We start from the raw sequence: 14,977 nt of genomic DNA on the forward strand, positions 1-14,977 counted from the left end.
CCAATAGCACAAATTTTCAATAGTACATCTAGAAAATGACCAAACATACAATTGATTTACCACACAAGAATAGAAAAGAAAGTGTTTCTAGATGTGCTAAATGCTCTTTTCACAGATCCATCTGTGCGGTATCTTACAGGATCCGTCCATCCAGGACCTGAGAGCGTTTTCACTCGTGTCTATGTGTCCGCAATCTTCGCCGAGAGGGTCGTCCAGCTTCCAGTCGTCGGGCTCGGTCCCGACTCCTGGTCTGCTCAGCCAGAACCTGGACGAAGAGTGGTGGAAGAAACTGATATAATCCTCAAAGTAAAACCACCACTAGACTATAAATGTGTTGATAGCTGCTAATTTGCCCCAGTGGCCACTTGCAGTACTGCAACGAAATGTCACAGAAAATGACAAACTGTATATACAGTAAGTTTATATGTACTTGCACTCACTGGTGAATGTTTTTGGGCTGCAGGGGATTTGTTTTTGTTGCAATAACACAAGTTACCACTCTGAAAAATTAGCAGCAAGGCTAAGTGGCGATGACGTATACAGCTCTGTGCATACATGTGTAAAGAGTGCAAATATTCCTCCCATAACCATAACCTAGGTAGAAGTGCTTAAATACGGCTGTATTTAAGCACTTCTACCTTCAAGATGTTCAACCGATGTCAGAAGTATTCACGTAAAAGCAGAAATGCAGGATTTAAACAACACTGAGGGAATATGGTGCAAACGTGTTGCTTTTTTTTTTTTTTAAAGATTTTCAAAAGCCAAACACCAAAATTTAAAGGATTGAATCAATTTTCTTTGACTTACTGGACCTTTGAAGTGACTGGGCTGCCGTCCACCCAGCGCCACTCACCCTCCACCTCCGCATCCGTCATCCCGATCCACAGCCTGCCGCTGCTGTGCTGCAGAGCGTGGCCGGTTTCAGAGATGAAGCTCTGCAACGGGAAAAGAGAGGTGATTTTCAATACTGGCAAACTGATTCCCGCTGCCACATGTTGTCTTCTGCCTTTTCATGCTCTACCTGCTCTGATTGGCTGTTGACGATGAGGAGGTCGCCCCCTTGTGTCCGGCACCAGGCTCTGCTGGAGCTCCAGGTCAGCAGCCGAGACGAGAAGTAGTAGCACCTGGCCTGAAACAGTCGCCAGTTGTCGGGACATTTTCTGCAAATTCGCTCTGTGAAGAAATATCACGGAGGTGAACTAGTAGTCGAGAGCGGCAATTCAAATTAACATGGAGGAGAAAAATCTCAGTTCACCAAGTCCAACTGTACAATATATCATCTATATTATCCTTTTCCAAGTACTCCATGTTTTTATGGCCGCACCACTTAACTGAAAATATTTTAGATGTATTTTGCATCATTTTATGCACATTATAGTATATTTGAAAACCTTTGAATTTCTACAGAAATTGTAAAAATATTTGTATGTGTCTGAACAAAATTTGGTTGAGCTCAGTGATTCTCATTTTTGAACATTATTGTAAAAATGTGCTTTTAGCTTTTTTAAGAAAACTTCTTAAAGTGAAACTATTTATATTCTGTTTTTAAAGATTTAGATCTTTGGTTGGAAGTAATGGGCTTCGGAAAGTTCAAAGACTAACACATTGGTTTTAGTGTTTTTGTGATTTATTGACAGGAAGTCAATGTTCGGTCTGAATCCAGAATAATCCGTCTGGTAAATGTGTTTCTACGCTGTTAATGCTTAGATCTGCTGAGTAGGCGGCGTACCGTCGGTGTTCTGGTTCACCACGGGGCAGTAGAGGTCGAGAAGGCGGTAGGCCTTGTTGGCCGAACGCCCGTCGGCCTCCTTCTGTTTCACCTCCTCCGTCCTGGTCCTCTCCCGCTCTGCTGCTCTCGCCAACGTCGTGCTCAGGTTCTGGTTTTGTTCTTGAAGCTCCGATAATGTCTCCTGAAGCTTCGCGTTGTCTTCTGACATCTTTGAAACCGTTCCGATCTTCTCGCTCAGATTCTTATCGAAGCTGTCGTTCGTTTCCGCCAGTTCTCGATTCGCCTCCTTCGTCCGAAGCAGCTCGTCTCTCAGGAGGTCGTTCGTCTCGGAGAGTCGTCGTTTCTCCTCTTCCCGCCGAGCGTTGGAGCCGACCAGCTGTTCGATGGTTTCGGACGTGTTCAGCTTCTCTTCCTCGTGCGTTGCCGTGACGCGGACCAGCCGCTCGTATTCTTGCACAAGCTGTAAATTTGTGTTCGTTAGATTCACGATTTTCTCCGTTAACTCGCTGCTTTCCGAACTCAAGGCGGAGTTAACGGACGCGAGGCCGGCCGAGGTCTTGTTGAGGAGTTTGGTCCGTTCGTCCAGCCAGGAGCGCTGCTTCTTCAGGACTTTGTCGTCTCTCCTCACGTCGTCGTTTGCTCTGGTAAGCGCGAGGTAGCTGCCGCTGATGTTCTGGGAGTCCAGGAGGCTTTTCCATCCCAGCGAGCCGTCTGATTCAGTGACATCTGAAAAAAGTACACACCGGAGTTATCAACGAAAACGTGCCAGAAAATATTCATTCACGCTCTTTGAAAATAATAGTTATAATAAATAATAGTCGGTATATCGTAGTATATTTAGTGGTATAATGTTATAATAATGTAATATTCAATAATAGGTATACGTTAAATTATATTTTTGGTCTTGTGCAAAAGATCAACACCTTATTTACATACAATTTTTCCACACATATAAACAACGAAGCCAACGAGCATTTTCTTTTTCAAGATGTTGAACTATTTTCTCTATTTTTTTTTTAATCTTCAACTTTTTTCTGAAAACAAGCTTCCGTTTCATACGTTGCTCGTTTTGTTTTTACGCCCCACTTTTAGCCAGAAACTTGTACCTACACAGGACAGAAAGTGCGACGCAGCTCGCGAGCAGCAACAAGCAGAACGTCGAGAGGCCGACGACCAAACAGGAGCGACGGCAGGTCGCTGTGTTTCTGATCTTCAGGCAACCTGCAGCTACAACAAAGTGAGTTTTGTTAAATTACATTATTAAACACTTATATCTGCTTACAACTTCATTATAAAGTGTTATAAACTATTGATTATATGTTCTTATGAATAACGTGTTGTTGAATTACTTACGTATTTCCTGCTCCTGCTTGGTTGAAGTCGCCAACGTCGAACCTGGTGTCGGATTATTAATCCAGGGGAGCCACTTGTGACCGACCATTTTCTTTACCTGTACAACATTGAAACCTTTAGAATTTATATCCAAACAAACCCTCATAAGATAAATATAAGATATTAAACGTACAGTGAAATGACATATTAACGCTGTGTTTTGGGTTCTTTAGGACCACAGGTCAGGATTCATTAGAAAACACTGAATGCCCTACTTGTTGGTCTTAATCAGCCCACATGGACTCGGTGGGATGATCAAGTTGTCTAGACATCAAACAAAGACAGAATGAAGAGGAAAACAAATATTTCAACTGCTTCTTCACCCGCAGACACCAGATGTGTTTCTGTGTGGTTTTCCTGTTATGTATCATAAAACAGCATCTCGTCAGTGCTTATTTATCCTGAATACATATTAGACAATTCACACAGAGTTTGAGGGCAGATGTTCTTTTTTAGGTACTTCATGACAAACAGATTAAGATTTTACATGCAAAACATTATCGGTGATAATAGTAAATATGATAGTATATTTATTATAGTGTATTTAGTAGTATTATGTAGTATATTATATTTTTGGTTTTGTGCAAAAGATCAACACTTTATTTACACACAATTTTTCCATACATATAAACAGCCTATATGATATGATGCTTGTCATAGGAAATACATCTTTTTATATTAGTAATAATCTAATAACTTTCTTTCAGTACTATTTTCACTTTTTCTTCTACTTTTGAAACTTGAAGCACATTTTTCTGACCATACAGTTCTGCTTAAATAAAATTATAAACGCTTGAAATGTTGCAAGTTTAAACTGTTTTTTTTTTTTTTTTTTTAATAAGAATAATATTTGAGTGTTTGAAGTAATTGTTTCACTCTTTTCAGTGTTTTCAGACTTTAAACTCATTTAAAAATATATATATATTTTAGATCCCACAAAAAAAGCATCAGTATGTCAGCAACTTTTACTTTTGATACTTTAAGTATATTTTCCTGCTGATGCTTCATTACCCTCATTTTATACTTTTGTGTCATTTTTCATGTAGTATTTGTACTTCTAATGGAGTATTTTTTGCATTTAGAAAACACTTAAAAACACATGAATTTACAGCACAGACCATAAAAAGATGTGCAGACATTAGGCCTCACCTCAGATGATCTCAGCTGGTCGTGTTTTCTGCAGTTTGTCCTGATGGTTGTTTCATACAGTAGAAGAACCGCTGCGGACTAACAGCATCAGTGACTCCACGGCTCTCTTATGGCCCTTTCTACCTCCCCGTCGTCTCACCTCAGAGAAGTGGAGATACTCTAATAACGGTCAGCTCTGTTTGATGCTTCCTTATCTCACCCTGAACAATAGTCATTGAAGGCACCACTGTATGTCACTGTTTGGCTTTTTAAACGGCATACAGAGCTCCTCATTTAGAAAGTTAATGACTTCATCTCATCTTACTTGGTGGAGCTCCTTCAACGGTTTAAATGAACCTCCAGCAACGAGTCACACTGCAGTTGACGATGCTTAAAATATGGAAGTTGCTGCAAAGAAAGCTACAGATTCCTAAAACGTGGATGCACAGAGGATTAAAACAATCAGCAGAGTTTAGATTAGTGTCAAACATTCAGCTTCTGACTTAAATGTGAAAGATGGTCACGGTCTCCACTTCTGTTCCTCAGTTATGGTGCAGAATAATGGACAGAAAACGGTTTTCTGCAGATCATTACAGTGAAGTTGACCTTTAACCTTTTAGATATAAAAAAAAGGACGTCACTGTATAATTTTGTCCTGTCAGATACTTTTTTTCATGATTACCGTATGAATTCTGAAGTTATGGCCCCCCAAAAAAACCTCAAAGTTATAGAAAGAAAAACAATTAAAAAAAAACAATAAAAAGAAATGTATTTGTGTGCCGTTAACAATTATTTACTTTAATCTAATTTGATCCAGCAGGGGGCAGTGTCTCCTTTAACACAATGTAGACACATACAGTACATCATAAAGTACATCATACAGTACATCAGACAGTACATCATAAAGTACATCAGACAGTACATCATAAAGTACATCATAAAGTACATCAGACAGTGCATCATAAAGTACATAAGACAGTACATCATAAAGTACATCATAAAGTACATAAGACAGTACATCATAAAGTACATCATAAAGTACATCAGACAATGTGGCCACTTCATAAAACTCCTGCAAAAATCGAATGCGACATAAAAGAATGAAGACTTTTGAATAAAAACTGAACTTACAAATATATATGTGTATATATATATATACTCATTGTTTATTAATAATAATAATAACAATTGTCCCTCATTTTTTATGGGAGGAAATTTCCAAAATGTTTCAAAGCAATAGTCATCGTTACTTTGAACGATTACCTTAACGGAGTGTTTATCATTGTAACCATGACAACGAAGGTCCTCTATTTTATTTCCTAAATCTATCTAGTCTGACGTGAGGAACATCTCTGTTAGGTGACAGGAAAGTAGAAACAAAATTATATTTGTGCCGCACAAAAACATGCTTTTCATTTGTATAATCTTTTGTTGTTTTCCTTATGAATTAAGAGTTATTCAAAAGAAGCAAGAAAAAAAAAGGCAATTCTTCGGTGAAATCGGTCACAAATTGGTAGAAATATGCCTGAAAGGGGGCCGTTGTGTTGTCATAGAAACGTTTTTCTCCCGTTTTGGTGTGCGAGAACTTCTGGTTCAGCATCGTCATCCAACACCTGAACCTCCACAGTTTGTTTTGCATTGTGTTGTCAGCAGGACGTTCAGAGTCAACAACAGTGTTGGACTGAGGCTCGGAGATAACAGAAGACAATAGTGTTTCTCTGCAGAGAGGATCAGCGCTGGGGAAGCTGCAGAGATCTGCTCCAAACACACATGTTGGCACTGATATGTGCGAGAAAGGAAATGCAGAATACTATTGTTGTAAGAGCCTCGGTCATCGCTTCACTTTTATTTTAAATCGGGAGGTGTGAAGAAGGAGGCTGTGGTTTTACTTTGAGGTGTGAGATAGCGGCTCTGTGCTAATGAGTCCTCCTCTTCTGCTTCTTCTTATCTTCTGCATCTTTTACGACCCAACAGGAACCAACGACTTCTATACGTCACTTTTTTTTTTGTTACATGTTTTATCCAACTTGAACCAGTTTCTAACCATTTTTCACCATCAAAACCTTGTAAACATATAAGTCAGGTTTACTTCTTTTTTTTTACTTCTTTTTTTTAACTAATTGTATATTTGAAATGCATCTTTTATTGTGAATTGATGGCAAAAAAATAAATAATCAAAACTTTAATAATGCTTGATACCATTTATAAAAGTGAACTGTTGTGAATAACTCCTGTTTATTTATGTATATCCTGTTTATTTACACACAAAAACAAAAATTGAGGAGTAAAAATAACACTTTGCTGAGTTTATAGACAAAGTGAAACTAAACTAACCAGCAGCTGAAAATTTGCCACACAGACATGAAAGTAGTATAAATATTCTCATTAAACTCTTCCTTAAAAAATAACCCTTCCCAGGTTAATGGCTGCTGTCCTGTAAATAGACACCCATCAGCCTCTGGAGCTCATCATGTGCTGTGAGGGGTTGGTGTACAGGACTAAGCTTGGACTTAACTTTTCCAAACCACCAGATAAACCAGGACGGGGATGAAGCTGACAGGGATGAGGGTGAGGGCGATCACCAGCCCCTGAGGAGCGTCCTCCAGCAGGAGCTCCTCCGACTTGGTGCAGTTCTGGAAGTATCTGGAGTGGATGGCGAGGAAGAACTGCTGGATTTCGGGGTTTGGGAAGAAGCAGTTGACCTTATGAGCCACTATCTCCAAGCAGTGTGTCATTTCATTGTAGGGTCTGCAGAGAAATTAATATTAATGCATTATTTAATCAGTACCAAGAACAAGAAAGAAACTAACTCTTATTCCTGATTGTGAGGGTTTGATGCTTTTTCTTTTCTTTGAAAATCTTTGTGTTTCAGGAAATGTGTTTCCTGTGGGTTTTTTTTTTTTAAATGTTTTTTACGCCAAAGTGTTTATTCAATATGAAAATAACCATCAGAATTATCATCCGTTTAAACCTTTTTTTATATAAAGTCTGTGGCTGCAAACCTTGAAAACCAGCTGATTAAATGACTCTCCGAAATGTTTTGGTCTGAAATTGTTGCCATATTTTAATTTAAATGGAGTAACAAAAAACACAAAAGCACAAAAAGTAGGAACCTTTTTTAACTGCAGCGCCCCCTGGTGTGTGGAAGGTGGCACTTGCAATCTGTTTACACGTGAAACAAGCTGCTCATTAATCAAACCAAAAGTCTGTATTATTCAAGTAAGCTGCAAATTAGAAGGATGTTATGTAATTTACAGAATATTCTGAGAGGTTTTAACTGTCATAACAACACGAAAATTCAATTTTCAGCATGAAAATATACCCATAATTGGTTCAATTTAAAAAGCCTTAAATGTTGTGTTACTTCATATTTCACGACTTTTCATAAATTCAAAGAAAGACTGATTTTGTAAAATTCAGTTGGACCCCATGCAAATAAACCCGTTGGGGTTAAACTACTTCCTGTTTGAACACAAACACATTTACCACATTTAGGCTGAGAGGCACCGGCTCCACTCAGCCCGGGCCTGGTGATGGATATTTCCCAGACTGACTTCCAGTTGTTGGAGACCAAACTTTCACAGACATAAGCCAACCCTGTCTGTTGCTCTCACTTCCAAGTCCATTGTTTGTTTGTTTTTACTGAGGAAATCTTAAAAATCAGCTCACAATCATGTAGTGTCATTATTTTAAATGAGGTCCAGTGGTTTCCTTAAACAGACTCTAGTTCTTTAAAAAAAAAAAAAAAAAAAAAAAAAAAAAAAAAGTTACTCAAACCGGTGGAAATCTGTATTTGTTGGGGATTATTTCTGAGTCAATATACATTCAGTGCTGTAGTTTGTAATGTACAGCAGCTGGATAGTATTTTTTTTATTTTTTATTATTTGTTTATATTTTTTTTCTGACAAGTGACTTTTGTATTAATGGAAATAAAGATAAAGAAAAGAAAGAAAGAAATCAACCTCTTTGCCAAGAGGTCAGTATAAGGTTGTACACCTTGAGAAAGATATTTATAGTCAGGACGGCTTTTATGCATTACATGTAGTATAAAGCAAAAAGCAAGGAAAATAGGTTTGGAAAAGTACAAGCCACGCCCCCTATTCCGACGAACATTTTAAACATGTCCCGCTCTGATCCTCAACTAGTGAAACAGCGCCCCTCTGGGTTGTAACGGTGGCTAATGGGAGTTCAGTGTGTGGTCACAAAGGGTATTGCAGCGGGACACCCGAGGCGTTACGTCAGGTCACCTTGAAGGGAAACCAGGTGAAGTTTGTTTAAAAACCTCTGGAGGAAGAAGAAGAAGAAGAAGAAGAAGCTGCGCAGTGAAGCGAGTTAGAAACGACGGTCAAAAAACGTTCGCAGAAAAGACTTTTAAACGACCGCGAGAGTTCGCGAGCTCAGCTAGTTTCCCCGGTGTTGCTAATAGCTAGCTCAGCTAGCCAGTGAGCCAGCAGCGATGGAGGGAAAAGATCTCTGTCAACAAACAAACAAACAAATAAACAAACAAACAAACAAACAAACAAACAGTGGGCTATTATACGACACGGAAATAGACCACTTCGTGACAGAAAAGGAATATCTGGGCTTCCGGACTTCAAATAACGTGAGTGATCTCTGGTTTGAATGGTTTTATCTCCTTGTTGATGCTGGAAAAAGTATTCTGATAAAGTAAAAGTACCAATAGAGCGAATATAGATGTACAAATACTTCATAACAAGTAAAAGTCCTGCATGAAAAACCCCACTTAAGTCAAAATGGCAGAAGTTTTAGCAGCAAAATGTGGTTTTAATTCTCCCAGTTAAAACTCTGTTTAACTTAAACCTGCTGCAGACTCAGTTTAACTGAAGTTTAACTTAAACCTGCTGCAGACTCAGTTTAACTGAAGTTTAATTTAATTTAAACCTCCTGTGACTCAGTTTAACTGAAGTTTAACTTAAACCTGCTGCAGACTCAGTTTAACTGAAGTTTAATTTAATTTAAACCTCCTGTGACTCAGTTTAACTGAAGTTTAATTTAAACCTGCTGCAGACTCAGTTTAACTGAAGTTTAACTTAAACCTCCTGTGACTCAGTTTAACTGAAGTTTAAATTAAACCTGCTGCAGACTCGGTTTAACTGAAGTTTAATTTAATTTAAACCTCCTGTGACTCAGTTTAACTGAAGTTTAAATTAAACCTCCTGCGACCCGGTTTAACTGAAGTTTAATTTAATTTAAACCTCCTGTGACCCAGTTTAACTGAAGTTTAACTTTAAACCTGCTGGAGACCAGAGGCCTTGTACTACAAAGATTTGTGGTTAGTAAAATAACTTCAGATTTAATTCTGAGGGTTTTTTTTTAGGGTCACTTCTTCCTGGGATACATCGCCATGGTAACTCATGCTGCAGACATAATCAGGTTATGTTATGAGATAACAGATCGTCACGTGTGAAAGCGCCACCGACAGTTCTTTTGAAAATGTCATCACCGGTCGTAGAAGCTGTGACAATTCCTTTATTTGATCGATTCTTGCTTGAAAAATGACTAAAAAGATGAATTGATTTTTGAAAATGTTTTTTTTTATACAAGATAAAATAACACGAGGAATCTTTCAAATGAACCGAGAATTAAGGAAAATTAGAGACGCAGGAAAACAATAGAAAAAACACTCAAGATCAGATGTACCTGATGACGTTTTCCAGGATGCACAAGTCCTCTTTGCTCATCGTCTGCATTTCCTTGTGAAATTCTTCACCACAGTAGTGTTGACTGAACTGCACCAGCTGATCCCACTGGCACAGCGATCCTGCCACCTCCTCTTCCTCCTCCTGGAAACTCTCTGCAAAGTAGTGAAAACACGAACATAGAAAAACAGCGCACAAGCTCAAATTATTATTTCGCCATGTTAAACAGAAAATTATCTGTGATCTCTTTGGCTTTTTATCTGAAAGTGAAACTAGATCTCTGATACCTCACTATGCACTTTACAGGCGTGTTTTCAGTGCAGTTTGGTGCTAAGAACAGGAAATTTAAAGCCTCAGATAAGGACGGCAGATTTCATTTCCTCCTACTCACCATCGTCCTCCATGATAACGCCAGACGTTTGGTTGCTTTGCAGTTCTTCCTCAATCTGAGTCTCCTCTTTGTACGAGCTTGGCGTCACGTTGTTTGCTTGTATCGTGCCTGTGGGCAAAGTTTCACCGTTGTCAACATGCAAGATCTGCTGCTGCAAACACATTCAGATCATCACTTTTGTTTTTTTGTTTTCTTGTGCTCATAACTTCCTCTGCTACAAACAAAAGTTGTGGATGTTGCAGATAAGTTTCTAAGTGAATCACTGTGACTGTGGTTTGTTTCATTTCTTTTTTAACTTTAGGAACGATGACGCAGCATTCAAATTTGCTATTTTATGATATTTTACCTAGATTTGATAGAGAATCTGATTGCATTTGACTTATTTGACAGTATGGTGCAGCCAAGGAGGAATCCCGTGTAAAAACAGTGTATTTTCATTTTTTAAATTTTAAATATTGCTATTAGTTGTTTAATATCGCGTTAACGGCTCATTGTTTTTGGTGCGTTCAGCCTCGTTGAATGAAATATTTTGCAGAGAATATGAGCAGTTTCTGGATTAGGATTCTGACTTAAATGAGAATCCCGTTTTTTTTTTTTTGTTGCTGGAAATTGACGTCATGAATCTCTTATGATCCCGTGTGCGCAGCGCTGCGAGGTGCATGCAATTCTCAGCGGGCGGGCGGAACTCGGCAGGATAGCCGTCATGATTCCTCTGGACAACAGAAAGGAAACACTCTGTTTTAAATTTAAAGAATCACCGAAGATACTTTTTTTTCTTTCGTTTGTGTCTCTCAATTTTTCTTTGCTATCTGTATCCGCTGCTCTGAATCATGTGGTGTATCGCTGAGTTGTTATTGGTTGAGGTGAGAGAAGGAGCGCTTGTTTTGATGTAGCTGAAGTCCCGAATGAAAATGCGTCAGAATTGTTGCCATTTAAAAGGGAGATCGCATAAAGGCATGAATTGAGGTCGCAATTTTATAATGAATAATTGTGCAGCCCTTGTAGCAGTAGTACTAGAGGGGTGCATGCATTTACAGAAAGACACTTTTTGGTAGTGGTGTTTGACAGGTCGGACCTGGACCACACGTCGCATCTCACCGGTTCAGGTTAATTGTTGTTACTTACACTTTAATACAAAAGCAGGAAAGGGGCCATTTTCCAGACTAAAGGGTTAATTAATTAATGAAAAAACTAATTGATGAGCTGAAGAAAACATTTGTTAGTTGAAGGAAGAAAATAAACGTACTGTTGTCGTATAAAGTTCGGTTCCTCTCAGCTCGGCCCGGCTCTTGCTCTGTGATGTTGGCGGGTTGTGATCCGACAACACCTGCGGATATAAAAAGTCACACGTGAACGTCCTGCACATAAAAAAAAAAAGAAACACAACAGCCTTTTGTTTGCAGCTTTTCCTTCATCGGTCCCACAAACTGGGAAAACAATGCACACTCAGGGAAACATGCTGCATATCCAAAAAGAAAGAACAGGAAATGCCGACTAAACCCGGCACGTAAAGGTCCGATCCGTACCGAGGACCAGAGCGGGGAAGAGCAGGTAGAGGATCATGGTGGGCAGCGGGAACCTCCGAGGTCGAGCTGGGTCCCGAACGTCTGAGAGTCGAGAAAGAAGCCCCGCCCTCTTTATCTCAGATCCTCTGGCTGGGGACGAGTGGGTTGGTGGTGCGGTGATGGTGAGTGATACCAGATAAACATGCTGAGCCATAAAAGAAGAAGAAGAACAGCTGATGAGGGAGGAGAGTAAAAGTTAAATCATGAGTTAATATGTGAAGATGGAGGATGAGGGATTTCAAATCTCTTAATTTGAAAGGAGACACATCTGTTTGTTTGATTGGATCTCCAGAAAAAAACTTTTACAGCTGCAAAAATACTGACTCAATGGATCCGGTCATTATTAGAGATCATGCTTAGACATTTTTAAAGTATATTAAGTTTTGGGGGAAAAAACAAATACAAAGAGGAAAAGTCACATTAATCAACGCTGCACCTATGAGGAAGAAAAACTGTTTATTGGCTTTAAACATCAGAATATACAAAGAAATTACTGACAGGGACAGCTGGTAATAATCAAAATAAACACTTACAGTGATGCTAATTTGCCACTAATTAAACCACAGAAGAAGAAGAAAGGAGTGACGTCATTAGTCAGATCTGAAATGGTGGAAAACGATGTGAAAATACAACTTTTCTGTCAGTTTCATCCGCAAAAGAATTACATTATAATAAAAAAATAATAATGTGACAAATGAAAAAAAAACACATGCATTAAAATTAACATGTATAATCATTTATTTTCAAAAATTGAAGTGTCTAATTTTGCTGTAATTCCTACGATAACAATGAAGACACTCCAATACTGCATATTATGTCAATACAAAGACTTGTCTTATTAATATACATATACAGATATAAAATTAACAGAATTAAAAATGTCTGTTTAGACAAATAAAACAACTTTAAGTGTGTTTTTAGTTCCTGTTTTGAACTGACACTCGACAGTTTCTGTTCGTGGAGGCGACTACGTCAACATAAAAAGACTTCTGACACTGATTGTTTATATGACGGGAAGTCTCACTCAGATCTGTAAATAAATTTGACTTCACCACCTTAAAACCTGAGAATATTTTTCTTTGATTTAAACATTTCTGCCAACAGTTCATAGAATAGTTCAAACTGTCGCAGCACTCGGCAATGAAATGTTTAACCACAAATCACACGAGATGAGCTCCAGCTTGGCGTCTAATATGGTGTGAGTGAGGGAGGAAGTCCTGGTATGTCCTCACTCCTGGAGGTCTCCTAATCGTAGCAGGACCGTCCCGATGCTGGCGCTGATAGCAGGCGGCCGCTGAACAAAAAGCTCTTAAGGGATTTCCTCCTTCGTTTAGCGGCCGTCCGCTCAGAAAAGATATAAAACACATAAACAAAAGTCACGTAACCTCCCAGAAAGCCTCTGTTGCGTTATCAGCGATAATAACGCGGACGCAGAAATATCACATTTCCTCTTATTTTGTGCAAAAACCGTTAGACTTTAGAGAAGTTTCCTCAGACGCCTCGACGCTCGATCAGGAGCACAAAAACAACAACAACTTCCTGTTCGCTGGGTTTTTAATGTACAGGATGTCAGAGCCTTTTCTGTGGTGGCTTTTGTTTTCACCTCGGAGCGGAGACAGGAAACTCTGCTCTGGCGTTCAGGGTGTCCGCTGCATGCCGAAAGACATCGAGGGACACGGTAGCGCGTCCACGTGGACATTCGTGTCCCGTGTTACGATCCGAAATATCTAGTTTTCGTGTTGTTGTTTTTTTATATAAAGATAACGATGTCCTATAATTGCAGGAAGTGTGATGCTGAGGGGGAATAAGTGAACTAAAGACTCAGTGAAGAGGGCCCTCAAAATAAAAACCTGGAAAGTTTGTGTTATTTAAAAATGTCATTCGCTTCACTTTTAGCTTTAAAACCGCCTCACAGGGTCGTTTGAAGTGCGTATTCATGCTCGGCACTCATCAACAATTACAACACCTCTTATGAAAAGATGTTTTATATTATTGCACCCTGGTTTCACCGCGTAGTCACTTATTATCTATTGATACAGCAACTTTTACTTGTGAATAAATAAAAGATGACTATAAATAATTAAAAAAGCACAACTACATGTGCGTATTTATAGTCGGCCTAAAATGATGAATAGTGGATGTTAGTAAAAAAGGGGAGGAGGCCCAGATTTACTTTTGTAGGAGCTATACATGTATTTTGTAATTGATGACAGTGCAGTAAAGATAAATCAGGCACAGTTCTTTGTTTAAAGGTTTTTAGTATAATATTCCTTTATTATACCTCTTTAATAATCACGTTTCCATGAACAATCAGGTTTCTTTGTAAATTTAACATTTAATGAACATTTTACTCACCGGACCTGGTCGAGAAAGTTTGTACTCCACTGTGATAATTTCATACTGAGAAAGAAACCTGACACATTTGAAATAAATATAAAAGTTAAAAGGAAAACAAAGTGTTTTTAATCAAATGAAGAAAAAAACAAACAAGGATGATCTTCTTAAAAGTAGGATAACGCTCTCTAAAAACATTCGTACAATGTTTTTATAGTAAATTAACACAAAAGTGTTTTAGCCGACCTTTGAAAAAACACATTTTGTATGCAAAAATCTAAACTTAGTGAAAAACAGCGTAATATTCTCCGAGCGTTTATAGAGCAAACAAGTTGTAGCTGGAACAGCACCGTTGTATTAAGGTCACAGTATTTGGAACATAATATATCTGTAGAGCTGAAATCTCAGAGCTGTACACCAGAAATATATTCATCTTCTTGTTATCTTATTCTTTGGTCTGACAGAACCAGAGTTGATTAACATTGTTTTTGCCCATTTAAGACACGTCTATGAGAATTTCTATATTCCCAAATGTCTGGTTAGCAATCAATTCGCTGGCTTATAAATACCGGACGTGAAGGAGAAAAAGCTCTTTGTTTATACGTCTTGTAGGTTCAGCTGCTTTCATGCAAACTTCTCTGAGGAAGCAGTGTGGTCCACGTCTTGTGTAAAAGATAGTTCATGTCGCCCTCTGGTGGTTGAAACTGAAACGAGCAGCTGGTCGTTAGTTTCATCTACTTGTTCCTCCTGATTCTGAAACTTGTTTTGTTTTCTCACG

At 38.7% G+C, this 14,977-nt stretch overlaps 1 protein-coding gene and 1 long non-coding RNA gene across 5 annotated transcripts; one reads left to right on the forward strand and one right to left on the reverse strand.

Moving 5' to 3' along the window:
* The first annotated feature begins 623 nt into the window (after positions 1–623).
* Positions 624–3,873, forward strand: LOC138635732 (uncharacterized). 2 transcript variants are annotated; one of them, XR_011312170.1, is made up of 3 exons: positions 624–954; positions 2,822–2,966; positions 3,110–3,873. It is a non-coding gene; the product is annotated as an uncharacterized lncRNA (long non-coding RNA). The 2 variants fall into 2 exon arrangements; XR_011312169.1 differs by lacking the exon at positions 624–954 and adding an exon at positions 1,623–2,373.
* A 1,159-nt stretch (positions 3,874–5,032) lies between these two features.
* On the reverse strand, positions 5,033–13,265 carry LOC138635746 (receptor activity-modifying protein 1-like). 3 transcript variants are annotated; one of them, XM_069723378.1, is made up of 7 exons: positions 13,020–13,265; positions 12,399–12,465; positions 11,827–12,010; positions 11,547–11,627; positions 10,301–10,408; positions 9,911–10,064; positions 5,033–6,997 (listed from the first exon to the last, which is right to left on the reverse strand). In XM_069723378.1, the coding sequence occupies exons 3-7, from the start codon at positions 11,861–11,863 to the stop codon at positions 6,760–6,762; spliced, it is 618 nt and encodes a 205-aa protein (XP_069579479.1). In that variant the 5' UTR covers positions 11,864–12,010; positions 12,399–12,465; positions 13,020–13,265; the 3' UTR covers positions 5,033–6,759. The 3 variants fall into 3 exon arrangements, with proteins under 3 accessions (XP_069579479.1, XP_069579478.1, XP_069579477.1); XM_069723377.1 differs by lacking the exon at positions 13,020–13,265 and having other exon boundaries at positions 12,399–12,481; XM_069723376.1 differs by lacking the exons at positions 12,399–12,465; positions 13,020–13,265 and having other exon boundaries at positions 11,827–12,052.
* Positions 13,266–14,977: the final 1,712 nt, after the last annotated feature.

This window comes from Brachyistius frenatus, unplaced genomic scaffold (genome assembly GCF_029030835.1).
Source record: "Brachyistius frenatus isolate BFR_SWC_R1_liver_20210118 unplaced genomic scaffold, ASM2903083v1 Contig_325, whole genome shotgun sequence".
NCBI lineage: Eukaryota > Metazoa > Chordata > Actinopteri > Embiotocidae > Brachyistius > Brachyistius frenatus.